The sequence below is a fragment of the Rhea pennata genome, chromosome Z (genome assembly GCF_028389875.1).
Source record: "Rhea pennata isolate bPtePen1 chromosome Z, bPtePen1.pri, whole genome shotgun sequence".
NCBI classification, from domain to species: domain Eukaryota; kingdom Metazoa; phylum Chordata; class Aves; order Rheiformes; family Rheidae; genus Rhea; species Rhea pennata.
The window spans coordinates 28,487,688-28,505,100 of NC_084702.1; the positions used below are offsets into that span (position 1 = coordinate 28,487,688).

Genomic DNA, 17,413 nt, shown 5'->3' on the forward strand with positions numbered 1-17,413 from the left:
ATGAATGAGATCATTCTGACAAACAATAGTGCCGAGTACAGGTATTAAGATTAATGGCTTAGTACAATCCCTCAAAGTAAATATCTCACATTTACTCTCAGGGCGTTTTAGCAGGTGGAGTAAGTGGAACTATTCAAGAGCAAAAATGTAAAGAGCACTGTGAGAAACAAGTTACAGCCCTTCTTTGATATTTATATCTAGGCATGGAAGGAGAAATACCAATGTTCGAAAGTCACAGACAAGTTGAGGACTTAAGCTGATGACTTTCAGGCTGCTCCCAGACTTTTTTTTTTTTTTTTAATAATAATAATAAAAAAAAAGCACTTCAAGCCAAAGAACAGATCTTTTACTAGCATAAACATTTCAAACTACAAGGAATTTTGCTAAATCATAAGGCAATCTTTTTAGAACATGAGAACTCTGAGTATGAATGGGTAATACACAGATGTGTTTTTACATACTGCTAGTACATAATTGTGAAGGTTCTTAAACGAATATGCATTTCCTATGTGTACGCATTCATCTTTTTACAGTATTGAATAAGATTCTTCAATTTTGTTTCAGTGACTTACCATTTTGAACAAGAAAGGACATTTTCCAAAACAAATGTATTTGTTTCCTGAACATAAGTGCTTATTATTTTTCAAAACAGGAAGCACATTTGCATTGAGAGTTGCATTATCATTAGTTAAACACATTATGATACACCTTTTCGTGAAGCGATGTTTTAACATTTTTATGCCACCTTATTTTCTTTCTAGTAAAAACTGACTCATGTTATGGTAGGAGTGTTTCCCTCTGTATAGAAAAGATGAAGTTTGAAACAAATCTATCAGAATACTATCTACTCCACTGATCAGTTACCATAACCCTTTAAAATCAGCAAGTTTGCTGTTTACACTTTGCTGCTGCTTATTCAGCAAATGCTTTGCTGAAAGAATCCATACCAAAAATGTTCAGTATACTGTGTGTTCTACCACAGCAATAATAATAGCCACAGTGTTTTAATTGTGGAATTTATGATGTCCATGTTAGAATGTTTCACAATATGCAAAGAATAAAAATTCCTGTTAAGTTAGGTTTATCATATGCGAATAATAACCATTTAACTTGAAGCAGACAAGAAGTTAGGGTGGTTCTATTGTATTGCTTTATACTTAGAATTACAGAAGCACATACTGCTCGACTGTATCATTCAATAAGTAACAGGAACAGGATTCTTATACTTTGCCATCAAGTCTACAAGTGGACAGAAACAATGGCTAAAACTTCAGCACACCAAAATAAAAGAGAATTTCCCGTCAATTTCAAGAGGTCCAGGGTTATACCTACTTTCATCAAAGATATCCTCCCCCTTGTCTACAGCTCTCTGAAATGTAATTATAGGATCTGAATGTACCAGCAGGGGAAAATATCACTACTCCAGGCAGATTCTCAAATTAAGAATAAATGATCTAAGCTTTAATTTCTACACAAATTCATCTATTGTTAGTTCTAGAAACAGATTCCAATCTTTCCTGGTGTGAGTCATTTTTCCAATCTGCTTCCAATACTCAACTCAAATAAACAAAGGAAAATTCTCCTTTTCCATTCTGTGAGAAAGGGCTGAGGTAGAGGAATTTAATTAACCAGAGTATCCACTCTTCTTTGGAAGAGCATTAAGCGACTCTATCTCCTATCATCTGGATAACTTCTTTTCTTCCAGGCCCTGTCTTCAGTGGCTTGAATCAGGCCATCAGGATCAAAGAATTAGCTCTTCTTAAGACCACCAGGAGTCTGGCAACTGAAATTTTGTAAATGCAAAATACTCACTTCCTTTTTAACTTTATGCTCTGCAGCCTGTATCCGTTGTTCCATCTCTTCCTCCAGCTCACTGAGCTGAACTGCCGCTTTATCCTGAGCTCTAAAATTTAAAAGTAAATATAGGCTTATGAATTACACTCTCACTTCTCAGAAAATTTGTGTTAGACATATCTGCCTACCTAAGCTCAAGAAATTAGACAGAGGGACACAAACAACTGAACACTGCCCAGACTTTGAAAGAGGTGTGTCTGTGAGCCCAAATCACAAATTAATTTGAAAATACAGGCAAATTTTATTTAAAATAATAGTAGATAACAGATTATTAGTATGAAATAAATCACATCTCCATTTTGAAAATTAAGTTACACGGATAAGGCTCCTGTGCTTTTATATGAAAAGATTTCAAAAGAATAACTACTGTATCTTTCATCATCACACAAAGACTATCCCTCTGAGCAAATCTGTTCGATTTCAGTAGTGATGATGCAAGACAACAAGTATCAAGTAATTACAATAGGTAAATACATCCCTTGAAGTTGGAGAAGCAAAAATAAGTTTTGCTAAATGAAAATGTAACAGGAATGTATGCTAAAACTCAGTGCTACAGCCAAGGAAGAGAAATCAAAATATTTTATGCATTAATCACAGAATCATAGAATCAGTAAGTTTGGAAGGGACCTCTGGAGATCATCTAGTCCAGCCTCTCTGCTCAGCAGGGTCACCTAGAGCATGCTAGACAGGGTTGCATCCAGGTGGGCCTTGAAGATCTCCACAGAAGGAGACTCCACAACCTCTCTGGGCAACCTGGTCCAGTGCCCTGTCACTCTCACAGGGAAGAAATTCCCCCTCACGGTCAGGCAGAACTTCCTGTGCTTCATTTTCTGCCCATCACCTCTTGTCCTGTCACAGGGGATAACTGAAGAGAGTTTGTCCCCGTCCCCTTGACACCCTCCCTTCACACATTGATCAGATCCCCCCTCAGTCTTCTCTTCCCCAGGCTGAAGAGGCCCAGCTCTCGCAGCCGTTCCTCATAGGGCAGGTGCTCCAGCCCTCTGATCATCTTTGTAGCCCTATGCTGGACTCTCTCCAGTAGCTCCATGTCTCCCTTAAAAGAGAGACGGGATTAAACACAAGAATGTAGCCTCAAAAATTTGATCCAGAACATATCCAAAAATATAAGCAGGGAATCATTTGCAAGCTGTTAAGCTTTGCTTATCGACATGTATGTGCTTAACTATACTCTCCAAGCTCAGTTTATGAGAATATTGTTTGGCACATTTTGGTCTTAACTCACAGTAATTTATGTAACCAAGTGCAATGAAAGAAAAACAAAATGTGCAACTGAACTAGAAACATGACTTACTATACCTTTTTACAGCAATGGCTAAGGCTTCCATCTCCGTGCTTTGAAGTTTGATCTCTCGGATGAAGTTCTTAATGACATGTTCATAGGGCTGGATTAATCTTGGTTCCACTATGTGTATGTTCTGATACAGAACACTGACTTGCTCTTGTCTGAAAAAGACAGATACCATTTTAATACAGTTCCTTTGAACAGTGCTATATACAAGGCATGAAAAATTTATACCAAATGAAAACATTTCTTTACTGAAGATAAAAAAGCTAATATAGTCTATGAGCATTCAGCATGTTTGCAATTTTCTAAATTATTTTAACTCTTTTTTTTATTTACTGTAGTATAGTTACCATTGCAAAAAAAACCTTCAAGCTTTCTCTTAAGTCCATTTTTGTTATTTCTGTTGATGATGTACTTTGAAGAGTGTGCCACTGGAGCAACCCATAATGTAAATAAAGATGGTTCATGCCCCTGATGTTAATTATGATCTGTTAAGATTACATATAGTAAGAGGCTGCATAAAAAGTAAAAACAAGTAGGAATGCCAACCAAGTAAGTTATAATGGACATTGGCAGTGGGTGGGGAGAGGCTGAGCATATTTCCTTCAAGGGGGGAAAGGAAAGAAAAAAAGCAGAGGAGGTGGTAGCATTATGCTGCAGTCTGCTAGCTGGACTGCAGCTACCTTGAAAACTGAACATAAGCAACAATATTCTTGCAGAAAAATGGCTTGGCAAACTCATCTGGGAATCAGTAGTGCCAAAGATTGCTACTCACACAAAGCCTGATACTCTCTTAGCTGTAGGACTTTTAGGACTTACATTTCTTTTCTTTCAGTGGGTGCAGGGGCAAACATAATGCAGCTTTCCGGTTTAAAGAAAGTCATTCTGCCTCTGATGACGGCACTCTTAATGCCAGCTGTGTTCTGAGCCAAAAAAATCCTCACATTTTTACAGGAGATTGTTTCAGTACTCAATTATCATTTTAAAGATAACAGATATCTCATGAAAAAACAAGACAAAAAGAGTCTCTGTAGATCTTTCAGTTGTTAAAAGCCTTCCTGAAAGACATACTACTTCTTTAAAGCTGCTCCAATGCAGGAAAATAATATTCTGATTCTCCTTTAATCTGAAGTTGTTTCTATAGATTACATAGAACTTTGATTGTCTAAGATACATTTTGACCATATAAATATCAACACATTATTACAAAGAATACTACATAACGATCGCTAATTTCTGGTGATGGCATTAATAATGCCATGTGACATTTTGGGTTTATCCTTACTAGTTCTGATTATTTGGATTGATATAAGACCTTTTATCAGAAAAATTTCTACAACAACAGAATTTAGCAGTTCAATGAATATTTAAAGCTCATTATCCTACAGACTATATACTAGAACATAGAACAGGTATTCAAGAACTGACAAATCAAACAGACAACAACCTCCAAAAAACAAAACACATGCACACATTAAGAGAGTGGGCCTAGAAAGGTAGAAGCAGGCCTGTGATGAGGTAATACAGGATACCAGTGGCAGAAAAGCAAACACAACTTATGGTTTGCAAGTTCTATTCCAGCATCATATCTAACAGATCATGAATACATGTCTCACTTCTATTGTTATGGGAAAACTTAAACCGTGATTTAATAAAAAGTTCCAAAGACTCTCCTCGTTAAACAGCTGTCAATTGACAATCTTCTATGAAGGCAGCATTACTTAATACATTCACTACACCTGTGATATAAATTATTAGCGTATATCCTCCGCATTATTTTCCCATCTGAAGCATTTCAATTATCAACATACCAATGGTACGTTCCTTGAATATTATTTCCCATTCAAGTATATTTTACTACAGTAGTACTGTAATTGTTACTATAGCTAAGATTGTCATTTAAAAAAACTGACATGTTTCCACAAGACCATAAAACATGATCCCAGGTGAAATGCTGGCATTCATTAAATATACACTAACACAGTAACACAAAGAAACACAAATTTCCTTATGCCAGTGGCATTTCTGTGTACCTGTAGTATCCTCTTGCAAAAGATTTCCTTTGTAAAGGCTAATACGTTAGCTGTATGAAGTATTTGCAGAAGTTAAGTCACATTTATGTTTGTTAAGATTAGCTAAAGTTAAGTCAAACTCTCTAAATATCTTCAGAGGTAGATAAATTCATTTTCTTAACATATTTTAAACAGAGCAATATCAAGGTTCACAAATAGTCACAATAATATGCAGGTTTATCTGACCAGTAGATGGTGCAAATTATGTATGAATAAGGCATCATTAAAGAACTCCCTAAAAGTAGGCTTATTCAATTAATAATTCACATTTTAAAACAGTTAAAAATATATTCCTCATCATAACATTGCATTAAAATAGCACTGACATTATCTGCACCATTAGCAGCATCAAAACTCTGAAATCCCCCAAAATAAGACAGATTTTTGATTTAAAATCTGCCCCTTTCACTTTGTTCTATTACAATATTAGGCCAAATGCAAGATTTTGCACTAAAGGATAACTGCACAAGGGAGAGTGGAATGGTCCTGATATCAGTCTGTATTACTGAATCAAATCTGAAATTTAAGTATATCAGATCTCAATTAAAATGCAAGTGTACAAGAGATCTGCAATATTTAAATGCTTTGGTTTCCATCTATAAACAACTGGGCAAACAATAAGCTTAGTATTCCATGGTGTTACCATTTACAGAATTCCTACCACACCTCCAGTGATGCAGACTAGGCTTGAAACTGGAGCCTGACAGTACTTCCAATATTACAAAATGTGGTCTCTTTCTCTTTGAATTGTTTGTTTTTGATAGTTGTGATTTGGAGGTGGTAACCTGAACTGAGTACCTTGCTCCATTTCATAAATTCCTAGAAGTGTAAACAGAACTACTTAGAACTTCAGTAGTTGCCCTTTGGCTGTACCTCCTGGCCAATAAGCCAATCCAGACTAATTTCAAACTTTAGATAGAAGCAGCTAGTGTTCATACCCAGTGCTATCTGCTATAAGCTGAAGAATATCACTTCCTCAAACAGTCAGAATACACACATACTCCTTTGAAACAGTGGCAAGTAAAACAGAAAGGGCACTAGCCACAGTAAACTTGACAGAACTTACCACTCTGCCAAAGCAGATAAATTGAGTACTATCTAAATCAACATATATGATCTTTAGGAATACAAAATACAAACATGAAATCTGTGTTCTGAAATTTTCTTTTTTTCATTTAAATTTTTTACTATCACCAAGAAGATACGTGCTAATAACTTTTTTTCTAGAAAGTAAACACAAGCTATATTGTAACAAATTTTAACTGTAAAATTAGTTGTTATTTGTTGCTAGGGTAAAGCACCCATTACTTGGGCCAGTGTTTTCCTAGTTGTCTTACACACCACAGGTTCCTGAATTACAGTTGGATATTTAAGGACTCGCATCACTTTTTTCACATAAGCATACTCACAAGAATACGCTGGGTTATGATGATACTCTCACCTTCCTCACCTCATCTTGTGCAGGGTTAATTAGCTGCTGCCTTTAAGCTACCTTCCTAAAAATACAGCGTACCTCAGATTGTGTATATTCCGTGTTCAAAAATAGCATGTGTGACATCATTTCCCAAGGTCTCCTAGCCCAGAGATTATTGTTGGCTATAGCCAAGGCATGCAGGCAGTATACAGTGCCTTCTGCTGATGGACTAGGCAGTCAGTCAATTAGTCTGGCCTTTCCCTCCTGTATTTTGTGTCGGGAGTAGATGACATTCATGGTGGAATATTGTAGTATTTCTGCAACTTTTGCTTTTTGTTCTCTTTACAAGAATGGCACAGCTGCCCCCCTCTTGCAGCTTCTTTTCATTAAAGTTTATGAAAAAAAACACATAGAAAGATAGAAAGCTGTCTCCACACTGCTGTGCCTCTACTATACAGCTAAGTCTGCTTTATGCTGCAGTTGTCAAAACAAAGTAGTTACTGTGAGAGTTTATTCTGGCTCTGTGATACTAAATACTCTTTATATTCATTCTTCCTCCTTAGCCTACCAATAGGCAGATTCAAAATGCCTCAGTGACCCAGTTTTATGAAGCACTAGTTAGGCTTAAGGAACAAAACAATACACGTAAAACGACAGCTAGCCTAGGAAGGCTTTTTTTTTTTTTTTTTTTAATTAAAATTGGCAGCTGAAATCCTTGGTGACACTCACCTGAGTGCTCCTATAGCAACTTTGCAAGAAATCTTAATTAAAAATATGGCACAACAACTACTGCAGAGTTACAGAGAAATACAAAAGAATTTAAAGTCACACAACAAAATTGATGAGATCCTATTTAATCACTTATACCTCTTCTAAGCAGTAATACACTTGCATGAATCGGAAAGGCTGCCACTGCTTTAATCACTCCAAATATCTGTGATGAATTAGCAGCAAGAACACTGTGATAACATTTTATAGATTAACAGGATTTTAGAAGGATGTAACCATAGCCACTCTTCATCAATAAGTACTTGATTATTATGAGAAGAATCATTCTGAATCAACTCCTTCCATATGTTAAGTCACTTCTCTTTTCTCCACATACTTCAGTAAACATTCATGATTCCACTGCAGCAGGACACATTAGCTGGAATTAATATTACCTGATTTGTTTGTTTCTAGTTCTCCTTAGATACATGGTGTTTCTCTTTGCAAATTCATTAGTTACTCAAAATTACTTACCGAGGAAGACTTCACAAATAGATTTCGCTGAGCTGACTCCTGAACACTGAATATTCAGTTTTTGCTGGACAAGAGAGGCAACTAAAATGCACTATTTCAAACAAATTTGTAAGAATTGCTCATGCTTTAAATTACTCTTCTTTGAAATCCAGAAATCCCTTTCAAATGGATTTAGCTGGATTCCATTAAGTTCCACACTTCCACTGCTCCAAGACACTAATGTATAATAAAAGGGTTTTTGATATGATGTGAAAGAAAATCTCTCACTGTGGACTCTCTAGCTCTAGCCGTAATTATCTACCATGCATGCCTTTTTGCTGCTGTTTCCAGAAAGTACGGACACAGAGCACTAGAGACCAAAAAGAATATAGCCTTCTGCCCACATACTGCTCTGATTTTACATTACCTCACCTCAAAGGTTATAGAGCCTAAGTATAGGAAATAGACTTCCTGAACCAAAATACTCTATCTTAACTTTAAACATTCATAAATTCACTCCATGAGGTACTTCAAAGGATCAAATGGATAAGAGTTTGCTCATTTTTCAGGCTGTCCTCAAGAAAAAACATCTTTTACATACTAGACAAGAGAATTCTATATTGCAATATTATGCTGAGTTTCCTATAATTAAAAAAATGTTCTGGTACTTTATGTGAAAATATTATTCAGTAATTGTAATTGATGAAAACTAGCATAGCTTCACTTAAGAAGAAATTTACTATATTAATTTGGTTTCAGAGAGCTGCCCAGAGGACTAAAGAAAGAAAATAAAATTGGTCTGATAATAACACAATCTGTGATCTGATAGATTTAAAATACCAAGGTAGGACCTAGGAAGAGCAGGTAAAAAGAAACAGGGATTAAATAAAGATATCAGATACTCAGATGACATTAAGTGGTGAAATTTAATGTAAACCCTGAGAGCTATGCCAGTCCACACCAATGTATAGTATTATTTTGGTTTACTGAATGAACAGTGACAGGTCAGCTAACAGTTCAGCTGAGTCCTAGTACATAGTACACTCTGAAAGCAGTTCAGAGAGCATTGAGGAAATTCATCAGACAAGAATTACTCCATATTTAATCAGTTACTTGAATGTATTTCTGATGCAATTGTCAGAGACAGGATGCTATGTCAGAGACAGGATAGACCCTTAGTCGGATCCAAGGGGCTGAATTTGCAGTATAGTTTACCACCAAGAGTGAGACAAAGTGCGGCAAGCTAGTGGGAAAAAATGAGAAAAATCAAACATTTGTCAATGGTATTGTAGTATTACTTTTCTTTACATGGTAAGGAGTTGGTGTTTCTGCCAACATTTATTTTGTTTGTATTTACTTGGGTCTGCTTCAGATAGGTATAAACCTATATAGTCATCAGCAGAATTTCAGGGCCTACCTGTGCAGACCACTCTGGAGAGGGCCAAGCAGCAAAACAACGTGAAAGCTCGCTCAGACTGGAGAAACCTGTGAACCATACCATCTGCCACTGCTCCCACTTTCTACTGCCGCTCAAAGGCTAGCTAGAATGGTACTGGCAGATAGCCTACCCAAACTGCTTTCAAACACTGCTGCTATCCATCCACAAAGGTCAATGATTCACATGGCTCCACAGAATACAGCAATTTGCGTTCCCCAGAAGTATGAAGGCTACTCATAGGGCTCCTATGGCCTTTTCAAGAATATTGACAGACTTCAGACCTCAAAGAGTTTCATCCCCGTGACAATTCAAGGTATAAACAATCACCAGAGAAACCTCACCAAATTTATATGAACAGATCAGAAAGACCCATTCTGTTAGAAAACAAATCTGTGTCCTCAGTGAAAACAAAAGTTTCTGCTCTTCCAGAAGATACGAGGCAAAAGGGCAAAGAGCCTGAGATGCTGAAAACAGACAGGAATGAACAATGCCTCTGCATGACAGAACTGGTAGGGCCACTGCCTATGCAGAAGCCAGAATCAAGAAAGTTAAAATGAAAATTCATTAAGAGTATTTTCCTTATAGGTTGTGTGAAAATACAATGTATACAGAAATGCTTCTTCATCTTTATCAATACGAACATCCACAGAACATCATAAAGTAAATATAATGAACCTAACAGTGTCCATTTAAAAATTAAAAAAAAAAAAAATCAAGAAGCATAACACAGAAGAGTAAAGATACAGCACACTTGGCTAACTGCATAAAGATGAGACCTTCCACTTACAAATGCACAAGATGTCAAACTGCTGCTGGTTTCTTTGCCGTAGGGTACAGAATAATGAGGAACAGTAACAGCCTGGTAGACCTTGTTCTCACCATCCTGAGTTAAGAGGGGAAAGTGGCTATTTTTGTAAGTAGGGGGACAGGAAAAAAGTGGTTATTTGTATAAGAGATATAACAGGAAGCACAGTAAGTACGGTATGTTTTAACCTCCTTGGGCAATACAGCCAGGTTGGGTTGAGGTTGTAACAAGAGGCAAGCAAATTGTACCAAAACATTCTCTAGCAAGCCTCTTTTTACCAAAACCCCAAGTGCAGTTTAAGTAATATATCCCACCTTTCTCAACACCATGCCTTGCCAATTCTCTGTCCTCTTCTGTCCTCATTTTTACCTTCTTTCTTACCCATATTTTTACAAGTAGACTTAAGGTCCCCAAACATTTCTCCTTGTATTTTTGACCTGTAGATCCCCCAGGCACAGGAGAAATAAAGTTTTTAGTTTTGTATGTGTAGGTAAAAGCAAAGCCAATGACCACGACACTATCCAGCTAGTTAACTATCCGGTATCCTAACAATAATAACGTGCTCCTGTCTTAGAACTATGTTCCTTTGGCTTTTCACAAGGTAGATGAACTTGTAAAAGTCACTCTCCACCACTTGTAACAACTCTACTCTGCTACGGGCACAGCAGTGTGAGATACAAGGTGGTCCAAGCCAAAAAAAAAAGCAGCAAGCGAAAAATCAGGCATTACACATTACACGTAAGGACCTTTACACTGGGATCCAATAGAGAGAGAGAGAGAGAGAGAGAGAGAGAGAGAGAGAGAGAGAAATACCCTGTTCAGAAAAGCAGACAACCTGGATATGCCATATTACCATATTACTATTCACCAGAAAAGATCCACCAGAGCTGTTTCAAAATTAGAAAAGATGTATGTTTGCCACAGCAACAATTTTTTCTAAATTAAATGCCTTGAAGAAAAACAGGTTATGTGAAATATTAACATAGTATAAAATTGAAGGTACTTCTCAACCTGAAGCACAGCATTTTTAATACTGTGTTTTATGTTTCTCTTACCTGCCCCATCACAAACAGGCCTGCACTGACAGAAAAGAATTAAATTTGTAATCCCTTAGATAAGTGGGTCTGGGCAAGGAAGTGGTAGCTGATTCCCAGGAAAGGAGCTTCTAGTATTTTCAAGGAATAAATATAGTTTACTTTTCAAAGACAGAAACATAATTTTGAGTAAGTAGTGAGGCAGGAGTGGGACAGGAAAGAGAATGTCTGCAGAAAAGGAGTGTTCAGAATGTCTGTAGAGAAGCAGAGACCAGAGGAAGGATATGGCTTAACAAGTGATGGTGAAACAAGAAAATTTCAGGCAAATAAAGTTACTTGTTACAGATTCTGTTCTGACTAAAGGGAAAAATAGAAGAGCAGTAAAAACTAAGGTAGCTGAGAAAGCTTTCTAGTTCACAGAAAGGCATTCATACAGCTTCCAGCAGAGCACATTTATCAAACCCCTGTCACGAGACATGTTAAAAGATTTAGGTCTTCATAATGCTCATGGCAGACATCCTGTTTCTGGCACGGTGACAAAGGGGACTCAAGCAGTTGTCCTTCTTCAGAATTTGCCTTGATTGCCTCTTAGGGGAACACACTCCGACTTCTAAGGAAATCTCTGCGATGTCGATATCATGACTCCTCATCTTTTGGGTGTCAACACAAATTGCCAACAGAAGTTCATGCTATGCTCAGTATCGACTCTTTTGGAAAAGATCCGTTCTGGCTTGTGACAACAAGAGCACAACGTGTTTTGGACTGTTTTTATGCAGCAGAGCTCCTCTCTGATGTGGCACAGCAGTATGTCTCACGAGCATCACCTCACTTCACTGTTTAAATAGCTGATGTTAAAAACAATGCTCTTTTCTCCCTTTATCACATGCTCAACAGATCCACACTTCCTCCACAACTCCAGATGAGAAAACTGGGGGTGAACTATTATCACGATTATATCGGGAGACTTTAGAACTGTACGACGCACAAGTTCTCACAGTCTGCAACACCGAAATGAGAGCTGGATAAACAGTCAACTTGACTCAAAGAAGTCCAAGGCATATCAGTAAAGCAGACACCAAGATCAAAAAAACAAAGTAATGAAGTATGAGAACTGCCAGAAGCCAGAGGAATTAATTCAAAATAGAGATATAAAATTCTCCAGATTCATCTATTCATTCATGCTCAAATTAATTTAGTTCATTTTCCAATCAGATTGTCCAATCTGCCAAACACAACACAAAAATTACCTGATATGGCTTGAGCGGATTCAGTTTATTCCCACAGTAATCAAAAAAACACACAAGAACACACACAATAAACATAGTTCCATATTTTTAATATTTCTGATTTAAGGTCATCAAGGTTGAAATTTGAACATCTGTTTTCTGGGGAGTTTTTGCTGATTATTTACAGCCACAAAAAACAGTCATAGGATTCACAGGTACAGGTTTTCTCTTGAAGTGTCAGTGGATGTTGATTTCTATTTTTTTTTTTTTCCAGTTGAGGAATGAAAAAGTATTGCCACAAGGAGATTTTCATACATGCTTAAAGGATCATATTACTGTGAAGGAAGTGGAGGGAAACTTTTAATCTTACCACTGAAACATAAACAGGCATGGCAATTACCATTCAGCATATCATAACAGTCAAAGGCTAAACCCTTCCAGTGCAGGCAATGCAGTGAAATGCTCATTACCTGGAGCACTAAAAAGGTAAGTGTCTTAACTTCTGTCTACCACTATCACTACAAATATGTGCTTTTTAGAGGTATAAACTAAGGAACCCAAGTCCTCAACAAAAGAGCTCCTCTATGGCTCTCACAACTGTACTGAAGTTGGCAACTTGCTACATATAAGCAAAAGTCACTGCAATGTTTTGTGTTTAATTACTCATTTGATTGGATGTAACAAGAAAAAATGGAGTAGTTGCATTTTAAATGGCTTGAATGTCAAAAAAAGAAAAAAACAACCTATGTGCAATTCCCCTAAAATCTGATTTCACACCTAGATCACCAGCCTGGAAAGACTTTCCACTTTTTGTGCTAATGGCACAATTGCCCACTGAGCATGTGTAAAGACAAAGTCAAACAATACTTTGACTCACAGAGACTGCCTTACCAAGGAATACAACTGAGTCAGCCCTGAAACTCTGTTCAGATAAGGAAGGAACCAAGGAGACAGAAAAAACTTGAATGCTCTTATGCCAGGGTAGACATGCTGCTCCTCCTGCTTAACAACCAGGGATACAGCTGCCACACCAGTACTGACCTGGACATTTTACAATGAACTGTGCAACCAACACACCGAACTACAGAAGGGCAGGATCTGTCCTATAATAATCCTACTACACTAAGAACAGACTTACTGGATACTGATCTCTGTTACCGGCTTGGCACCCCACTACAAAGGCTTACTTGTGTTTTTAAAAGTTTATTCACAAAAACAGCGGCTGAACCACGTGTATTAGTATCAATAAGAAAATCTCTGATTTCCATGGGCATTGATCAAGCTTAAGAATGATATGTGTCCTATTTTTATCTCACTAGTTCAATATCCTATGCTTTGTTTCTCTCTCCATAAATGAAAATAACAGGTGTTATTTTTAGGGCCAGAACACACAGGATCTTGAAGTACTGAATCCCAAAATTCCCATGTAGCTGAGACCAAAAATACGATCAACTAACTCCATTCATCTCCATTTGAGGACTTCCTTCTTTGTGATTACTTTTCTCATAGTTTTCAATGCAGATGTCGTAGCAAAAACATGAAGAATAATAAACTACCATGTGAGAACACTGACTGTAAATTGCTTGATAGCATTCAAGATACAAACATGTTCCAACCTGAGTCTGTTTTTCAAAGAATTGTCTTTTGCTAAAAAGATGTGAAGCAAAAAACAATTCAAAATGAAGAATTTAAATAAAAAGATAAACAAGTTCTAACAAGTACCAGCTTGTATTTTGTATGGCTTTGTTATATTCTGTTGCTTAAAATCTCTCTCAGGCCCAGACCTAAAACAATTTCAGCACATTTATTACTTATTCACACAAGTGGTCCTAACAACTTCAGTGGGACTACAAAAAGTTACGTACATGTTCCAACAAGGAAGAGACTGGGCCCCAAATCAAAAGAAGGTGAGCTGTAAAGCTCTGCTTCCAGTGCTTCAGAACAGGAAAGAGAAAGAACAAGAAAAACAAAGGGCACAGTGTTCTTCAGCTGACGTCGCGCACACACCTAGCAAATAAGCCAGCTATGAAGGATGTTCAAAGCTATTTATAAAGCTAAGAAGTTGGGAACCATTTACATCAGGTAACTGCCCAGCTGATGAGATGCATGTATTTAATTATCAACATCTAGTTCTGTCTGCTTGCAATTGCATGCATAAGAACCACAGTGCAACATGATTAGATGTCCGCACACTCACGTCAAGGAGAGCTATTCCCACTCCCTCCTACTATCCTCTTAGACAAAAAATGGGACTACCTCCAAACCGCTGCTGCAAACGAAGCAACCAAGGTACTGAGACAGGCTTACTGGCAAAGGAGACAGATGCTTTCACAAGCCATCCCTCTTCATGGGTCATATTTTTTCCATCTCCTATTGAGTTTCTGGCTTTAGATTAAGATATGAATTGCTTCTGCAAACTTTCAGACAAGAGGCTTACTTTTTTTTTCTTTGTAATAAAAAAGTATTAGTAGTAGGGAAGGTATCATGAAGTAGGTAAGAAATGTCGAGGTGAAGTTTTGCTATCAAGTCTGAACAACACTGATTAGTCTTACCCCACTCCACCAATCAAAAGGAAAAAGAGCAATCTAATTCACCTGAACAGAAGAAGGTTTTTTAATTAACTGAAAATTTCCTTGAGGAAACTTTTCAACTCAGGATCTAAGCACACTTTCAAACATGGCTAAAGCCATACTGTTGCAGTAGTTAAAAAAGGTGCGTTATACGGAGAACTGGATGTTACAAGTTTGCCAAGAATTTGATATATGTTCCTAATAAAGCAACAGACTGTACCTTAGATTTGACTGAAAAAGTAGACAGGAATGAAGAGGCTTTTTATCAGCTTCTGTATATCTCTCACAGCTAGAGCCCACTGTAGCCTTTCACAGTCTCTTTTTATATATTTTTGAACCTACCTGATTACTATCATTTCTTTCGTTTACCTACCAAACCCTTCAAGTCGGATTGCTTGTTTTCCGGTTTAGCTTGAAACCCTTAAACCAAGCAGAGCTCCTCCGTACATTCACAGCCCCGCACAGAGCGGTTCAAGCTCCGAGCACGTTACGGCACAACGCACTCGCGCCACGCGGGAACGTCTGACCGCCGACGGACCGCCGACGGACCGCCGCGGCTCTCGCCCCCGACCGCCGACGGACCGCGCCCCCGACCGCCGACGGACCGCCGACGGACCGCCGACGGACCGCGCCCCCGACCGCCGACGGACCCCGACGGACCGCCGCGGCTCTCGCCCCCGACCGCCGACGGACCGCCGACGGACCGCGCCCCCGACCGCCGACGGACCGCCGACGGACCGCCGCGGCTCTCGCCCCCGACCGCCGACGGACCCCGACGGACCGCTGCGGCTCTCGCCCCCGACCGCCGACGGACCCCGACGGACCGCCGCGGCTCTCGCCCCCGACCGCCGACGGACCGCCGACGGACCGCCGCGGCTCTCGCCCCCGACCGCCCCGCCGACGGACCGCCGCGACTCGCGCCCCGCAGCAACCAGCCGCCCCTTCCCCCTCGCCACGCCGAGCCTGCTCTCACCGACCCCCGCGCCAAGGCTCTCACAGCCCGCAGCGGCCCCCGCGGCACCACGCTGCCCCCGGCACTGCCGCCCGCCCCGCCGCGGGCCTCACCTGGGGATGTACCTCGCCTCGTCGCCGAGCCGCACCTCGAAGTCCCTCCAGGGCTGCTCCAGCCCCGCCGCGGCCCACGCCGCCGCCGCCGCCTCCTCCTCCGGCTCCGGCCCGCCCGGCCGCCGCCGGGTGGCGCCGCGGAAGCCGCGGGCGAACTCGGGGAAGGTGATGGCGCCGTCGCGGTCGCTGTCGAGGCGCTGGAAGATGGCCTCGGCCTCGGCCGGCCGCACCCGCAGCTCGGCGCACAGCGCCGCGAAGGCCTCGCGCTCGATGCGGCCCGAGCCGCTGGCGTCGCAGGCCAGGAAGAGGGCGCGCAGGCGGGACAGCTCGTCCGCCGCCTCGGGGGGCTCCATGGGCCGCCGCGCCGTGCCGCGCCGCGCCGTGCCGTGCCGGGCGGCGCTCCGCTGCCGCCGCCCACCCCGGCCGCGCAACTTTGCCGAGGCGCTGGGCGGGCCGCGCCGCGCTCCGCGCCGCGCTCCGCCCCGCGGCCCCGCCGCGCCCGCAGCGGCCCCGCCGGGGGCGGCCCCGCCGGGCGCGGGCGGCTGCCGCGCTCCCGCCAGCCCGGGCAGGGGAGTCGGGTTTTAGTGCTCAGTACGGAAGAACTACCGTCTTTCTGGACAGAGGTCAAGATTTGCAACTTTCTCTAAGCCACTGGAGAAACTCTCAGATTTCACTGGAAGCACTTAACTTTTTTAACCAGAACTTTTAAAGTGCCCTGCACTTACTCCCATTTATGGCTTGCCTGCAGGACCTGTGTATAAGCATAAACTCGTTCCACCAAGTTGTGATAGAGTTAAACGGAACTGAAATCCACCTGCGAACAAACCTTGTTTCCTTATTGACTAAATACGTGATCCAGCAAGACACAAGTAGTCCCCCTGAACTCTCATTACAATAAATCACATACTGTAGAGGACAACCAGAAAGTGCAATGCTTAGCAGGTGTGGAACGCCCTCAGACAAAATTATATTCAAGCTTTTATATTTTGTCAGGCATAGACAGACTCAGGCAAAAAAGCCTGCCAACAATCTATCTATATTAAATACAACTATCTGTGAAATGGTCCCTGCACTTCAGATAAAGGTATCTGTTAAGTAATTCCAAATATAAGTTTTAGCCTAAAAGAAACAGGTGACTGAAGAACTTCAGAACATAAGGGTTTTTCTATTCCACGTCTTCTCACCTGCAGTGTGACCCACCAAACTTCTGTACCCAAAGAATCAACAGAGTATCAGAAAGCCCTTATGCCTCCAAAGAAACAAAATTAGCTTGCTTAGACTCTCCAGCTCTCTGTGAATGCAAGAGTCTGGACATCTGCCTTTCAGCTTTTTTAGCCTCCTGAGATGAATTGCAGCAGTCTTATCAGGGGTTTAATGTGTCTCATACACGGGGAATTCCCACTGAAAT

At 40.5% G+C, this 17,413-nt stretch overlaps 1 protein-coding gene across 1 annotated transcript in view; it reads right to left on the bottom strand.

Moving 5' to 3' along the window:
• The window catches only part of RASEF (RAS and EF-hand domain containing), a 32,766-nt gene extending 16,408 nt beyond the window's left edge, over positions 1-16,358 (bottom strand). Inside the window, exons 1-3 of the mRNA XM_062599813.1 lie at positions 16,006-16,358; positions 3,172-3,318; positions 1,813-1,903 (exon numbers count right to left, since the gene is read on the bottom strand). Of these exons, the coding sequence (XP_062455797.1) occupies positions 1,813-1,903; positions 3,172-3,318; positions 16,006-16,358 (591 nt within the window). The remainder of the gene's footprint in view (positions 1-1,812; positions 1,904-3,171; positions 3,319-16,005) is intronic.
• Between the last annotated feature and the right edge of the window lie 1,055 nt (positions 16,359-17,413).